General features: G+C 45.7%; 1 protein-coding gene across 3 annotated transcripts; it reads left to right on the forward strand.

The window, feature by feature from the left end:
- Positions 1-4,164: 4,164 nt before the first annotated feature.
- PLEKHO1 (pleckstrin homology domain containing O1) lies at positions 4,165-16,465 on the forward strand. Of its 3 annotated transcripts, XM_044002110.1 has the most exons (6): positions 4,176-4,431; positions 5,258-5,404; positions 11,735-11,875; positions 12,747-12,851; positions 13,213-13,314; positions 15,513-16,443. In XM_044002110.1, exons 1-6 carry the CDS (start codon positions 4,402-4,404, stop codon positions 16,212-16,214), a joined length of 1,227 nt encoding a protein of 408 aa, XP_043858045.1. In that variant the 5' UTR covers positions 4,176-4,401; the 3' UTR covers positions 16,215-16,443. The 3 variants fall into 3 exon arrangements, with proteins under 3 accessions (XP_043858048.1, XP_043858047.1, XP_043858045.1); XM_044002112.1 differs by lacking the exon at positions 12,747-12,851 and having other exon boundaries at positions 4,168-4,431; positions 15,513-16,456; XM_044002113.1 differs by lacking the exons at positions 11,735-11,875; positions 12,747-12,851 and having other exon boundaries at positions 4,165-4,431; positions 15,513-16,465.
- Positions 16,466-16,679: the final 214 nt, after the last annotated feature.

A 16,679-nucleotide genomic window follows, 5' to 3' on the forward strand; every position in this document is an offset into this window, starting at 1 on the left:
AGAATATAAGCCACTGTTTTCTTTCCTGTTTTAACTTTTTTTTGAAGCAAGTTTGTTTCTGTGTCTCTAGTCATTCCTTTTTTACACCTCAACCTCTCAATTAAACCCTCCACTATAACAAAGAAAAATAATTAAGTCAAAACCACTAATACAATGATCATGTCTGACAATATATACAATTTTTTGCCTTAGTAGTCAACTACCTCTGCTTTGTGAATACAAGCAAACCACTGTTTGCTTTTTGCCTTTTTTTCTTTCCTTTTTTTGTGAATTTAAACAATAAAGATGCTTCCAATGACATTTTGTTGTAGCAAAGGACTGTCAACAAAGTGGATCTCTATCAACTACAGAATGGCTATATTTTGATTATGATATATGAATGGAATGGAATAGAATAGCTCTGGAAGAAATGATAAATATAAAGGATTCAGTGAAACCTAGGAAGATGTGTATGAACTGATGCAAGATGAAGTGAGTAGACTCAGAAGTACCATTTCTACACTGAGCACAATAATATAAAAGAAAATTGCTTTGAAAGACTTAGGAGCTCTGATATATTCGATGATCAATTATGACTTAAGAAGATTAATGATGATTCATGCATGCTTTTCATATCTTGGCAGAGAGGTGATAAACTAGAGGTGTGAATGAGACATACATTTTCAAAAATATCCAATGTGTCAGTTTGTTTAACTTGACTATATTTAAAATGAGAGATTCTATTAGAGGAATTGGCAAGCAGTTGATAGGCAGTGATAGTGATAGAAAAAGAAGGAAAAATCAACAAAACATAAAAAATTCACAGAAAAGATGAGCAAATTTCATAAAGGGAAACAAACAAGGACAGTGTTATTAACATTGTGTTGAATTTAATGTACAATAGTATGTAGTAGAAATTAATTTTCTGAAGGGATGCCCTTCAATTGGGGATTGACTAAAAAAGTTTTGGTATATGAATGTGATGGGAATTGTGCTGTAAGAATTGTGCTGTATGAATTGGGGAAGGGGGGCAGCTAGATGTCGCAGTGGATAGAGCACCAGCCCTGGAGTCAGGAGTACCTGAGTTCAAATCTGGCCTCAGACACTTAACACTTACTAGCTGTGTGACCCTGGGCAAGTCACCTTAACCCCAATTGCCTCACTAAAAAAAAAAAAAAGAAGAATTGGTGAAGGGAGTGGTTTCATAAAAACAGGGGGAAATTTTTAAAAATAAATGAACAAAAATGTAAGTACTCTAAAAAAATTTTGGGAAGACTTGCACAAAGTGATATAAAGTGAAGTGATCATAACCAGGAGAACAATTTATACTATAACAACAATATTGTAAAGAAAAACAACTCTGGGGGCAGCTAGGTGGTGCAGTGGATAGAGCACCAGCCCTGGAGTCAGGAGGACCTGAGTTCAAATCTGGCCTCAGACACTTAACACTTACTGGCTGTGTGACCCTGGGCAAGTCACTTACCCCCAATTGCCCCACCAAAACCAAAACCAAAACCAAAACCAAAAAAACCCAACAAAAAACAACCCAACTCTGACTTAGGAACTCTAATCAACACAACAACCAACAACAATTCCAGAGGACTTATAATGAAACATGCTACCCACCTCCTGATAAAAAGATGATTGAGACTTTTTTTCCCCGGACATGGCTAATATGGGAATTGGTTTTGCTTGATTATAATGAGTTTTATTTTTCTTGTCTTCTTAATGGGAGGAAAAAAGAAAGGGAAATAGGAGAGAGAGAGTTCAGATTGAAAATAAAATAAAATTTAGTTTTAAAAAAGAGAGGGAGGAAGGAAAGAATAAATCATTAAAAAGATCAATTTCATATATAATCTTTCTGTTCTTAGAATATTTAAATGTTTGTTGATATTTAAGTTCACAGTAAAAAGATGCAATAGTGCCCCCTCCAAATTATTTTGGATTTACTTTTATGTGTTCATATTATTTCCTCCATAGAATATAAACACCTTGAGGACACATATTATTTCATAAGGTGCTCTTATTATCCCCATTATACAGTTAAGCAGACAAGTTAAATGACTTGCAGAGGGTCACTCAAGTAATGATGTATGTGAGGCCAAATTTGAATTCAGGTCTTTCTGACTTCAGGCTCAGTACTCTATCCATGGTGCTAACTAGGTGCCTCTAATCAGTATACAAAGACAAAAATCAAAGCCCCTGTCCTTAGGGTGTTTATATTCTGTGGAGGAAATAACATGAACACAGAACACATACAAGTAAATCCGAAATAATTTGGAGGGGGCACTCAATAAATGCTTGATCTCCGATCTCCTTCCCTGCAACTTAGCAGGTGCTTAATAGTTACTTGCTTGATGATTGATTGATTGATGACTATCAAAATAGCCTGAATTTCCTCATTCTTCTTTGCTTGTTTTGACAAGAAGGCTAGAAGACAGAGGTTGTGGGTAACCAAGGTAGCAAAAGTAAGAAGGAGACAGTGAGTGAGAGTGAGTGAGTGTGAGTGAGTGTGAGTGTGTGTGTGTGTGAGAGAGAGAGAGAGAGAGGAGGGGGTGGGGTTCTAGTCTTAGTTCAAACACTGAAACTAGACAGATTCAGACACTAGAAAAATCACAACCTCTTAACCCATTTCTTGATCTGTCAAATGGGATATCACCTGCTCTATGAGCTATTCTGAAGATACAATAAAAATAATTATTGGATACCATAAAGCGCCATATAAATGTAAGGAATTGCCATCATTATTACTTAATGTGGCTGAGGTATGCAGTCTAGGAAGACATATGGAGAGTTGAGAGGCAGACTTCTCCTTGGTCTCTCTGTCACAAAATTCATAGGCGTGTCATGGACACTGAAAAAATTGGGAAACACTCATCAAGTTTATTATCTGCTTCTAAGTAGGACATCCCCTAACCCTTGTCCCCCCCCCAAGTGAATTCAAGGGGGGGGGGAATGACACTCTCCCACTCACCAGCTGGGATTTTAACAGTAATTTGGTGGATCAGGAATATCGTTAATGTGACAACACGTACATCTCAAACTCTCCTTGTCTTCTCATCTCACGTGACTCTGGTCCATGTCCTCTTACAACTCCTTCACAGGAAGTCCACCCAGTGTTCTTGGGGGGTGGGGGTGGGGGATTAATTTTCAAAGAGCTGTCACTTCTAATCTCATTTTATCCTAAGAACGTCCCCGAAAGTAGAGAAGACACTATTCTCTGCATTTTACAGATGGACAGACTGTAGGGATGGATAAAAAGAGCCTTGTCCAAAATCCCCTGGCGAGTGGACCTACGAGCAGAAGGGAGACTGCCGCACCCCCAGTCTTCTCTCCTCTTTAGCTGAGGACCCTGAGGCTAGAGGTTCAGAACCCCAGGTTCTGTTAGAATTGGGCTGGCTACAATGTTTCTCCCAATCAGAACTTACTCCCTCTCCTCTGTCCCTCCCTCCCCCCCTCTGATGCCCTTCCCCACACACAGCCTTCCCCTGGAAGAAAAAAAAGCAGAAAACTTTCCCACAATACCTAAACTCCTTAGACCCCTTTCTCTAACCCTTTCCTTCTCCTGTAGCTTTCCTGCCCACTTCGTTCCGTTGTTTGGAGGGAAAGTCCAAAATGGAAAAAATGTCAAGTCCTCCCCTTGGAGGAGAAACTCCCGAATTGCCATTTTTCAAAATCTCTGCGTCCCTTTAACCATGTCTTGAGCCTATGATCCCTTGCTGCACCCCCCGCCCCTGGGAGTCTCCGTCTGTTTCTGGTGCTCCCCTCCCGAGCTCGGCTCGGTCTGCCTCGCTGATACTAGCAGTCTCTCTGGCTCCACCTCTCACTGTGTGTCTGTCTGTGTGCCCTCCTCTCCATCTCCCCGGCCCTCTCGGGGGTTCTCTTCTGTGTGTCTCTGTCTCGATCTCTCTTCTCTTCTTTACCCCTGGTGAGTCAGAAACAAAGGAGGGAGGGGGGAGCTGCACAGTAGGTCGGGCTCCGCGATTCGCCCTTTATTCTGAACTCAAGACGTCAGCGGGGCCCGGGCGGGCAACTGTGGATGGAGCTGCCGGGAGCGGACTGGGTTACCCAGAGAGAGCCGGGTCGGAGGAGAGACCGGAGGCTGAGCGGGCGTGTGTTTGTGCGTGCGCTGGGACCGGGATGGGAGGTGTGCGGGGGGCGGGATAGAGGAGCCGAGGGAGGGGGCAGGCATGCGTGTGTGTGAGTGTGAATGCGAGGGAGGCCGGCCCTTAGTGTAACCGGAGCTACAAAGAAGGGAGACAGGGAGAGTCTAGAAGAGGGAGGAGGAGGAGGCGGCGGAGGCGGCGCCGGGGGCATCTCCAGCACCCTCCCCCTTGGAACGAGCCACATCAAACCGGCCTCCGCCACCGGGACCCCGGGTCGGCCCCCCCACCCCCTCCCCTCTGCCTGTGCCCACCCGGGATGATGAAGAAGAACAATTCCACGAAGAGGGTGAGTGTCTTTTGCTTCCTCTAATTCAGTTGACTTTCTCCTACCAGACCCCCCTCCATCTCCTTCCGGGGTTCCGGCCTGTTTCGTGGGGGGCAGGGACCACGGGAGCAGAGTCTAGTCCCCTTCCGCCCCCCCACCGCGCCCGCTCCCCCTTCCCCCCTCCTCCTTTGCCACCCCAGTCTGAAGATTTCACATTTCATTCAATCTATGGGATGCGGTTACCTCCCACGGATCCCTGAGCCTGTCACCCTAGTTGCTAGCAAGAACCTTCAGTGTTTGGGGGTGCTTTTTGCTAGGGGGAGGCTGGTCGACATGGGTAGTACTTACCTCAGCTTCTCCTCTACCCCCACCTCCTCTCCACTGGGAAACCAGCAGCAGTTTGCATCATGCTCTGCGGTGGAGAGAGGAAAAAAAGACAATGAAAATAGAATAAAATGCCATTAACCCAAGCTCTTTGGAGAGAGCGAAATGGGGGCGGGGGCGGGAGAAGGGGGAAAGAAGGACAGTGGGAGAAAGATTCAGCAGTCCCCACTTTTTCACACCCTATCCCTCCCCGAGGCCTGAGCTCCCAGCCGCTGCATCACCTCTCCTGGGCCGTTTCAGCTGTTTATCTCAGACTGAGGGAGGTCATGATGAGGAAGGGGACTGACTGCACTGCCAAGAGTAAAGACCCGCGGGAACCTCACTTGCTTTCTCCCGGTCTCTCCAGCCCCTAGGGTGATCTAGCAGGCGAGGAGGGAGGCAGCTAGAGCAGAGCGAGAGAAAGGAGAAATGAACACTTAATAATGTGCTTCTTCTCTTCCCTACCCCCCAACCCCTGCGGCAGGGGCCCCAGGATGGAAACCATCAGTCTGCACTGCCCGAGAAGGTCGGCTGGGTGCGGAAATTCTGTGGGAAAGGGATTTTTAGGGAGATCTGGAAAAACCGCTACGTGGTACTGAAGGGGGACCAGCTCTACATCTCAGAGAAGGAGGTAAGACCCCCTTGCCTCCAACCACCCCAGCTCTCCTCTCCACATTCCCTCATTCTCTACATCAGCCTTTTACATCCCCTCACGTCTACCTCCCCACCCCCACCCCACCCTCATAAACCATATTTGGATTCCCAAAGCAAGTTGAGGGAGCACACTCTCCTCCACCACACCTTGTCCGATGACAAGGTTGCCCTTTGCTGAGAAATGCTCTGAGTTGGGTGGCAGACGTGGAGTTTGAAGCCTAGTTGGTGGTTTTTCCTTTGCATACATTTTTCCGATAACAATGGTGATTTTATCCCAAGATTTTTTTTAAAAAAGCCTTCTGATAAATGGGGAGCCCTGCCGCCAATGTCCCCTCCTACCCCACCCCCAGTCCTGTCTGCAGCCTCCATCTGCAGACAGAATTGTTTCCTCTGCTGCTGCTAAAACATTCTGCTCAGTTCACCCCCCCCCCACTCCCAGTCCCCCCCCCAGCCAACCTCCCTCCCTTTTCCTGTTTCTAGTGAGGCAGGCTATACATTGATCATATCAACAGCTCAGCTGCACTGAATCATAACGGAGATAGAATAATAATACACATAGGCCCAAGATCACTGTGCTATGTGAAAGTCAGCTCAGCGTGACCTGGGATGGAGTTTGTGAGTGCTGGGGGAGTCTTTTTGTTACTATTCAACTTAACAAACATTTATTTGGTCTTATTCTGTGTCCATTATGCTTTTTTCGCTCCCTTACCTCCCAGGAAAAGAAAAGGGACAGGAAAAAACTTCCAAGTCAATTGGGACCAAAGAAAGGGTTGCTTTTTTTGCTTCCCTGAAGGAGGAAGCATGGGGAAGGGGAGGGGGGGAGGGGGAAATGCAACCAATAGTCTGTCTTTTTCCCCAGCCGGCTTCAGTTTTGTTGTTAAACTAGAAACTTCAACTGTGTTGGGTTAGGATAGCCAGGTCCTGGTCATAGATCCTGGACACTCCCTCTCCCTCTCCCCCACCCTCTGCTTTCTGTGCATTTCCTTGGAGGGAAGAAAAGGACCTAGTATCTCAAGCCAGAAAAAAAAGATGACTTAGAGACAGAACTTAGTTTATAGAGCAAAGAGAAATCTAAAGTGACCCCCTGGCCAGAAATCATCTCATCGCTACTGCTACCTCTGTGTCACACAGCTGGGAGTCTCTTCCTGGACTTTCCAGTCAAGATAGTGTGACTTCCTTTGCCTCGTCTCCTCCTTTCCTTGTGTCCCTACCCCACACCGACTAGGGGAAGTCCTCAAATTCTAACTTCCCATGGTCCCCTGCTTTAAGGGAGAGATTTTCTTATTCTGAAAATTGTGCTTGGATAAATACATCCTTTTATGGTATTCATACACAATCTGGCCAAGTCTAGAGACTAAAGGCACAGGAGCAATGAAGGTTAGAAAGACCTGGAAATCCTCTACCCTCAAAATTCCTCTTTAAGAGGGAAACCTCAATTTGTCCAAATCAGTGTAGGGCTTGGGTCTTTATCTGAATACTGGAGAAAGTCTGGGCCCAGAGGGGAGGAAGAAAGAAAAAGAAATCAAGCTGATTTGTTTTTAGGGAGTTTGACAGGAAAATATCCCTTCAGTGTCACATTCACACACACACACACACACACACACACACACACACACAATTCCTGCAGAGGATTTTCTCCACAGTTTTCTGGCTTTCCTGAACAAGTGTCAAAGTGTATCATCTGTTTTCCCTGAACTTCATAATGGCAGGAAACGTCAGAGAACAGTCAGGGAGGACTTCCCACACCTCACATCACGAGGGGAAACACAACTATGGTGAGGGGGAGGAGGGAATAGGAAAGAACAAAAGGAAACAGGGCATCCCTTTCTTGTTGGTGTTCTAACAAGGGAGTAATCTTGGGGAGGATCAAGGTGACTGACCTCTGCCTGTAGGAGAGGAAGGTTGGAGTGCAGAGGCAGAGGGAGGGATGGAATGACCTCAGGAGGAGATGTCTGGTGTTCTCTGAATCAGCAGCATCCGGCTAGCTGTGGGGGTAGGTATCTAAAATCAGGGATTTCAAAGTGTAGCTTTGCTCCTCCAACATAAAGGATTAGGGTAGAAGAAGGCATGGTCTGGGAAACAAATAGGTCGATGTCTCACTTCTTGGAAGGCATTTTCTAGGCAGAAATGAACCTAAGTATTAGGGGCCCCTAACAGCCCCATATTTCATCACTCATAGAGAAGGGTCTGAAATTTCCCACACTTCCCTCACAACCTCTCCCCAGCACTCCAACTGGTGACCATGCCCCCATCTCAGGCCAAAGCAGCTTTTCCCCTCAAAGCACTTGAGCACTGACAGGACTGAGTCTTGAGGACTCAGAATAATAAATGTAAGTTTAAAGGGAAAGTTAAAAGGTACACATCCTAGTGACATTTTAAACTTTAGTAGCTTTCAATCGACTTTTGTCTTAGTGTTAAACTTAAATAACTTAAATAACAGTGACACTGTATATTTTAGCTCATTTATAAGTTGTTTCAAACAAGATCAACAGAGTTAACATATATAAAGTGCTATATAAATGCTAGTCATTGGTGGTGGCGATGATGCAAGAATGCCTTTGTCTTTATACCTACCACTCCTAGTAAATTTCCCATATTTGTCCTTCTCCTCCAATTATCTTTCAGCCCTAGGGGCCATAGAATAGACAGGCAACCCCAGGAGGGAAGGGACCCTCTAATGCCAAGAAAGAGTTTCTTTAGGGGTGATCTGAGCTCCCACAAATGCCCTGACCAAAAGCAGCCTATCTGTATGGTTCATAGGTTTTCTAGTTCCTAATACTAAGGTCCTATTTTTCCAGAAAGATCTGAGGGTCCTCAAGATAAGTTGTGCTGACATTGCAGAAATAGAAATCTCCCTCAGGGAGACAGATGTTGGAATAGTTAGAGCAAGAGGGTCAGGACATGTCTTTTTTTATCGACATTTCTGCCTTTGTAGACCTGGGACATAGAGTCAGGGAAGAAGGAATTTCAAAAGATCAATAATTCTGTGGGTGGCTTTTGGAGATTTTTTTTTTGATGGAAAAAAAAATTACAGTAAAATGCTGGAAAGAAACCAAGGTCCAGACTCCCTGACCCTGACCCCTTGAAGTGTTCCCTCTTATAACACTTGTATTTCTTTCCCCATTTTACCTAGTATCCCTCTCAATTTTCCCTTTTTCCTATAGCCTCTTCCAAGTTCTCAGTTCTGATTATAGATGAACCCACTCCCCTTTTCTGGGGAAAAGAACAAATCACTCCACTCTTGTGAACCTTCCCTTATACACACCCATTGCCTTCCTCTCCATAACTTCTGGTCTCTGTTGATATTCTTTTCTCTGGGAAAGGAGGGGAAAGAGAAGTGACACATCATTCTATGTCCCTGCCCCATGTTTCTGGGAATTGTTCTTGACTCAGGAGCCCCTTGCCAGGGTCTGGCCACGCCTCTACCAATTTGGCTTCAGAGTCTTTGGTTCCTTTCCACCCCCAAAAAAAGTCTAAGTAGATAAAAAGAGAAGAGGTCTGGAAGACCCTAACCATTAAAAAAAAAAACAATGTAGATGTGTAAGGCAGAATGGAGCCAGGAGGGTAGGAGAATGAACTTTTCATTACAGTTATAAAGCAGTTCTTGCTTCCAAAGGATAAGTAGACAGTGCAGAGTGGAGTTGGGGATAAGGGTTTAGGGACTGGTAGAGAAACCTACATCTATCTGAGATGGTGCCAAGAGTTTTATTTGCAATCAGGAGGAGGGGCAAAGTAGCCTCTGGCGTGTCTCAAACATATGTGACTCCGAATTCTGTATATGAGAATGTGCATTTTGCTACCTCTGACTGGGCAACTTTGCTGTGCATGGGACTTTGTCTCAGGGGGGCCTCGGAGGACACGTAGCTACATGTAGTTGTGTGTTTATCTATAACAAGGCGAGCACTAGGAGTCACATGGAGGAGGGTGGTTTGTGTTCCTTTCATCCCAGCTATTTCTTTTCCAGAAACTATGGCCTGCTTATCCTCAAAGGCACCCCTTCCATCAGGCCTCCCAACTAGTGGGGAAACAGTAACAGATGCTACCTTCTCCCCAACTATACACTCATTCCAGCCCCCACTCCCCAACCTCCTCTAAACCCCTAAACACAAATGACTGTGGGCTAATTCATTTAGGGAATTGAGACTATTTGCACTGACCTCTGTCCTAATCAGACCCAAATGAACCCAAGAGCCAGTTCTAGGTCCCTCAGCTTCAGAAGACAATGGGGAATTCTCAGAGGATCCTAAGAGAAAGGTTTTTTGTTTGTTTTGTTTTTTGGGGTTTTTTGTGGGACAATGGGGGTTAAGTGACTTGCCCAGGGTCACACAGCTAGTAAGTGTTAAGTGTCTGAGGCTGGATTTGAACTCAGGTACTCCTGAATCCAGGGCCGGTGCTTTAACCACTGCACCATCTAGCTGCCCCCCCACTCCCCGAGAAAGTTTTAAAAATGAACCTGGGTGGGCAGCCAGGTGGCACAGTGGATAAAGCACTGTCCCTGGATTCAGGAGTACCTGAGTTCAAATCCAGCCTCAGACACTTAACACTTACTAGCTGTGTGACCCTGGGCAAGTCACTTAACCCCAGTTGCCTCACAAAACAAAACAAAACAAAACAAAAAAATGAACCTGGGGTGAAAAGTGAAGGAAGTTTGATTTGTTGTGATCAGAGAAGGCCATGGAAATTATGATAGATTCTTAGGAGACTACAACAGAAAAGGTCAAGATTAGATACAAGGTAGGCTTGCAAACTAAAAAAGCTAGAAAAAGAACAAATTAAAAATCCCCAATTAAATACTAAATTAGAAATCCTGAAAATCAAAGGAGAAATTAATAAAATTGAAAGCAAGAAAACTATAGAATCAATCAATAAAACTAAGAGCTGGTTTCATGGAAAAATCAATAAAATAGATAAACCTTTGGTTAATTTGATTTTAAAAAGAAAGAAGAAAAACAAATTACCAGTATCAAAAATGAAAAGGGGGGAATTCACCACCAATGAAGTGTGAATTAAAGCAAGATTAGATATAAGACATAATTTCTTAACAGTAAAGAACTTTCAGTTCTCAGAATGGATGGTACAAGGAGATTGTGGAGTATTTCTTTAGAAGGGTCTTGTGTCTCTAGAAGTACCTCTCAGGCAGAGGCAGCATGGGAAGATCTGGACTAGCAGTTCATTGCATGGAGCATTGATCTTGCTCCAGAAGGCCTGGGATTTACCACTTCCTAGCCTATGACCTTTATTTAGCAAGTCACCTAACCTCTAAAGAGTTCACTTTTCTTGTCTGTAGCATGGGGCTAATAGTGATTGCAATACCTACCCACCTCACAGTAGGTTTTGTTTTAAGGAAAACACTTTGTAGGCTATAAAGAGCTTTATTCATTAGTTATTATTATTATTATTATCATTAAATGGTTGATGAATCTAGGTTGAATGGACACAGTACCATAAGTGGGGGGGGGGACTGGGGTTGAGAAGAGGGGAAGCATTTGTAGTTTTTAACTGTGCTGAACAAACTTTGCAGAATAGGGAGTGAGTCCCTGTTGCTATGACATTCTAGCTCCTGAAATACAAGAGGCAGACAGTCTCCTTATTAAAAGGTATCAGGAAGGTGGGGGCTGAGAAGGGGCAGTGCGAGGGGCACCCACAGTGAGTGTCACTGTAGTGAGAGACTACAAGTGGATCCTCCCTAGCCTTAACCTCTCTCACCTCCTTCCTTCTAAGATCATGGACTAATTCAGTTGGAGGATTGATTAAGACTATTTCTGCTGACCTCTGACCTAATCAGATGACCCCAGGAGCCAGTTCTAGGTCTCCCAGATTCAGAAGACAGTAGGGAACCTTCTGGGAAAGGATATGAGAGGATCCTAAGAGACAGTTTAAAAAAATGAACGTGGGGAGAGAGGTTAAGAGAGTGTGATTTGGGAATCTCTAAAGACTCCCGAGGCTGTTCCTCCCTTTTCCAGGCTAACAGAATGAGTTTAGCCACTTAAACCACGTCCTCTAAAGGACAAGGGAGAAGAGGGAAAGAGTGGGACCGAGAAAATATAAACTCTATGTAAGTGGAGAAGAATAGAGGAATAGGGTATCTAAAAACAAATCTTCCAGTTAGGAGTCAACGAACGAACCCTCCCAATTCCTCCCCGCTCTGTGGTATCTCTCAGAGCCTCCTGATCTGCCACCACCCCAGACTTTGTTGTTGTTGTTTTCCCCCTCTCCTTGGGCTGGTTTGAACCAATGAGTTAATGGAGGAAAGGGCCAAATAATTTTTATCTCCCCCACACCAATTCACCCCGCCCCCGCCCCCTAGATAAAAGATGAGAAAAATGTCCAGGAAGTATTTGACCTGAGCGACTATGAGAAATGCGAGGAGCTTCGGAAATCCAAGAGCCGGAGCAAGAAGAATCACAGCAAGTTTACCCTGGCACACTCCAAACAGCCTGGGAACATGGTATGTCGTCCCTACCACCTTGGCCCCCCTGGACGCTTATAGTACACAGCGGTGTTAAGAAGATCTCTCCCACACATATGCTCACTGTTTCTCTCTGTGAGCTCTCTTACTTCCCAAGTCTTGAGTCCCCAGGCTCCTCACCGTCAACTTTGACCTTTTCTTGGGAAGCATTCATCCCTCAGTCTCTCCCAGTCCCTCAGGCCATTCTCCTCTGCCCACTGATACCCATCCTATTTTCTTAAAAGTGCCCAGAGAAGAAAGCCCCTTGACTTTTCTTGGGAGTGAATGCTTACATTGTCCCTAAGAGGCAAGTTACTGTAGCCTAAGCCTATTTCCCTTTGTCTAAGTGAACACACAGCAGCTACTCCCATTTCCTGAAAAATGTTCCTTCATACATGTGAAGACTTTTTTTTTTAACTTTTTATTTTGCCTGCCCTTCACTGCCCCAACCACCAGCCTTCTCTTCTCCTCCAGCCCCATAATCACCTGTGTCCCTCTCGATATTCTCTCCTTCACATCCATACTTCATTTGAGCACAGAGCCCGGAACGGCAGAGCCACAGCCTCTATCCTGTACGAAATATGTTTCCCCTTTCAATCCATGATCACTTCCAAGACAGAGTGCCCAGTTGTGCAGTTTGGTGGGGGAGGGGCATAGTGACATCCCTAAAGAGGCGGTATGGGTTTGTGGGGAGGGGGAAGAGAAGGGATGATGATAAGAATAGAATCTCCCTTCTGGAAAAGGTGGGGCCAAAGCAGATAAGACATCTTAGTATTTTCACTATCAAAGTGTCCAAGATACCCTCAGGGGTAGGGGCATTAACTGTAATCCCCAGGTTATAACAAAAATCTTCACCACCACCCCCAACCAGGCACCCAACCTGATCTTCCTGGCAGTGAGTCCAGAGGAGAAGGAGTCTTGGATTAACGCCCTCAGTTCTGCCATCACCCGAGCCAAGAACCGAATCCTGGATGAGGTTGGTGAGGTCGGGATCAGTGTGGAGATGGGCAGGTCTAGCTAGCACCAAGAGGAAAGCCGAGTTAACTAACTGGCCCTATCGACCTGCTCCCCTCCAACTCCCTCTCTCTCTCAAACTCATGCTTACCTCCTCCCACCCCCTTCCCTGCTCTCTTGCCTAGGTCCTCTATTCCCACTTTAGGATGTGAGGACCAGAGTTTAGGGACCAGATTAGAGGTTCTTTCAAGACTAGATCTTGGAATCCAAGGGCTATACTGTGGAACAGGTCATAGGATCTGTTCCCCCCAGTGCAGGTATTTTCAGGGAAATTGGGAAAGAAGGAGGGAGATTCTAGGGAACACAAGTCTTCTCCTCCCCAGGTGACTGTCGAAGAGGACAGCTACCTTGCCCATCCCACCCGTGACAGAGCAAAGATCCAGCACTCTAGACGGCCCCCAACCAGAGGACACCTAATGGCTGTGGTATGTAAGAACATCAGAATTTCCATAGTAGCTGAGACCTCTCTTCTTCTATCCAGGCCAAGATTTTTGTCTTTTAAAATGGCACGGGGCGGGGGGGCCCGCAGCTAGGTGTAGAAGTGGATAAAGCAACGGCCCTGGGTTCAGGAGAACCTGAGTTCAAATCTAACCTCAGATACTTGACACTTACTAGCTGTGTGACCCTGAGCAAGTCACTTAACCCTTATTGCCCTGAAAAAAAATGGCACCAGGGTACATCTCTATAATTGGGTGTGATATTCCTTCTCAGTCTCTAAAGGTTGTATGCATCCCCTAGAACATCCTAGTTTCCCTTAATGTTTTATGGATTATTACCAAAACCCTTAATTCAATAAATATTTAAATACTTAGCATATACCACCTGCCTAGAAAGTGTTAGGTTGTAGAACATGCAAAAAAATTTTAATCCATAATACATAAAGTCCTTACCCTCGAGGAATACTGTCTAATTGAAAGGTCAATCAATCATCAAGCATTTATTAAACCCCTGCTCAGTGCTGGAAATAATACAAAGACAAAAATAAAAGTTCTGGAACTCAAGAAACTTACATTTTATCAGGGGAAAAAGCATGGCCACACATAAAGTATAAATAAAATAAAGGACATTTGTGGGGGTAGGCACTAGCTGGTAGGGGCAGCAGGGCTGGGAATCAAAATGTAGAAGGCAGTACCTGAGCTGAGTTTTGAAGGAAACCAGGGATTGATTCAAAGAGGCAGAATTTGGTAAAAAGGAAGCTCACATCCTCCAGATGTGGAGAGCAGACAGTGTATAGGCCCAGAGATGGTAGACTGGATATGGAATGCTGTATGTGAGAAATATCAGAAGGCCCATTTAACTAGACTAAAGAGTATATAGGGGCAGCTAGGTGTCCCAGAGGACAGAGCACCAGCCCTGGATTCAGGAGGACTTGAGTTCAAATCTGACCTCAGACACTTAACACTAGCTGTATGACCCTGGACAAGTCACTTAACTCTAATTGCCCCCCACACACACACACAGAGTATATGTAGGGAATTAATGAATAGGAAGCCTAGAAAGGTAGATTAGAGCCAAATTGGGAAGGGCTTTGAATGCCAGAGGTCTTTATATATGATCCTAGCAGCAGGACTGTGACATGGTCAGTCTCATAATTTAGGAATTTCACTTTGAAGACCCTTGAATCAAGAAGAGAGGGGAAATATAAAAATTTAAATAACACTACAAGAATTTTTTTTAAAAAACACTACAAGAGGGGGCAGCTAGGTGGTGCAATGGATAAAGCACCAGCCCGGGATTCAGGAGTACCTGAGTTCCAATCCAGCCTCAGACACTTGACACGTACTAGCTGTGTGACCCTGGGCAAGTCACTTAACCCTCATTGCCCCACAAAAAACCAAAAAACTCCAAAATAAGTTTGCTAACCTGCTATATATTTGCCCAAGTCTCAAAGAGATTTGGTATTTTGAGTATTGCTGTTTTGTTTTGGAGGGATTTTTTTAAGGTCCCAGTATGAGGCTGGGGAGATCAGGATAGTAGAGGAAGCCGAAGTTTTGTAGCTAGGAGGAGGAAGGGAATAAAGCATTCATATAGCACCTATTGTGTGCCAGACTAAAGTGCTAAACACTTTTTACAAATATGACCTTATTTGATCCTTACCACCACCCTTTGCAGGAAGTGCTATTATCATCCCATTTTATAATAGAGGAAACTGAGGTAGATAGAAGTTATATGACTTGGCACTGGATAATAAGAGTGTGAGGCCAGATTTGAACTCAAGTCTTACTGACTCCCGGTCCATCCCTCTATCCAGTGTACCCCCAGATACTTCTGTAACCACTGCCTCTCCCTCCCCCCAGAGGGATGTGGATGAGAGGATAGGGAATATCTTCTCAGTCTAGAACCTTACATTGGGTGTGGGGGAGGGGGGAGGGAGGGAAGAGAAGTGACAAATGCCTCCTTCCAGGTGAAAAATCCTTACATTGATGCAAATAATCAAGTGTAATTCTCATCATTCAATGAGGAAAGAACCCTGAAGGCAGAGACTGCTTCCTCTCTGTCTTGAATTCCCCAGTACAAACTAGGCTTCTAATAAATGCCTTGTGGTATAGAATTGAATTGGAGGTGTCGGCAGCCCCCAGGAGTCATTCCCAATATTTCATGATCATTGTACTTCCCAATGCAGGCCTCCACCTCTACCTCGGATGGAATGTTGACCTTGGACCTGATCCAAGAGGAGGACCCCTCCCCTGAGGATCCCACTTCTTGTGCTGAGAGCTTCCGTGTTGACCTGGACAAGTCTATGGCCCAGCTGGCAGAAGGCCGGCGACGGGCAGACTCAGACCGAATCCATCACCCCTTGGACCGGGGCCGTAGCTTTCCCCGGTCCTGGGAGAAGCCAGACAAGGGGGCCCCCTATACTCCCCAGGCCCCCAAGAAGCAGACACCTTCAGAGAAGGGCCGATGTGCTTCCTTGGAAGAAATCTTGTCTCAGCGGGATGCTACCCCAGCCCATGGCCTGCTAGAGCCTCAGGATCACTCCACCCCAATCCCACCTCACCCTGGACAGCTGTCCCGGATCCAGGACCTGGTAGCAAGGAAACTGGAGAAGACTCAGGAGCTGCTGGCGGAGGTGCAGGGGCTGGGGGATGGGAAACGAAAGGCCAAGGACCCTCCACGCTCTCCCCCTGACTCTGAGTCAGAACAGCTGCTGCTGGAGACAGAGCGATTACTTGGGGAGGCATCATCCAATTGGAGCCAGGCAAAGAAAGTACTGCAGGAGGTGAGGGAGCTGAGGGACCTGTACAGACAGATGGACCTTCAGACCCCAGACTCCCAACTCAGACACACTCCTCAGCACAGCCAGTACCGGAAGAGTCTGATGTGAAGGGGCAGAGACAAGGGGTCTGGGACATGCCCGGGGGAAGGAATGGTCAGACACTGGGATAGGGGCTGTTTTGTTTTATTTTGTTTTTTAATTTACCACAATCCAAAAAGAAAAGAAAAAAAAACTTCATGGCTCCTGCTGGTGCCTAATCCTCCCTTGTTCCCTCCCTTTTTTGAGGGAGAGATGTTCCCTACTGAATGGTAAAGATCTGGACCCAAAGAGGAGAGAAAGGATGTTGGGGGCTGTCTGAGCGGTTTCTCACCCTAGTACTAGAGATGTGGGGAGGAGCAAGACCTGCGCTCTCTGCAGCCCCCCCACCCCCCCCACCCCACCCCCCCACCCCGCCACCGCTCCAACAAGCCCATGTGTTTGTCTCAAATCCTAGTTTGAAGGGGGCAGAGGGAATGATCATGTTCTCCCCCTACTCAGGTTTGCCCTCTAAGGGTGAAATCTTAGCCAGAAAAG

Source organism: Dromiciops gliroides, chromosome 4 (genome assembly GCF_019393635.1).
Source record: "Dromiciops gliroides isolate mDroGli1 chromosome 4, mDroGli1.pri, whole genome shotgun sequence".
Taxonomy (NCBI): Eukaryota; Metazoa; Chordata; class Mammalia; order Microbiotheria; family Microbiotheriidae; genus Dromiciops; species Dromiciops gliroides.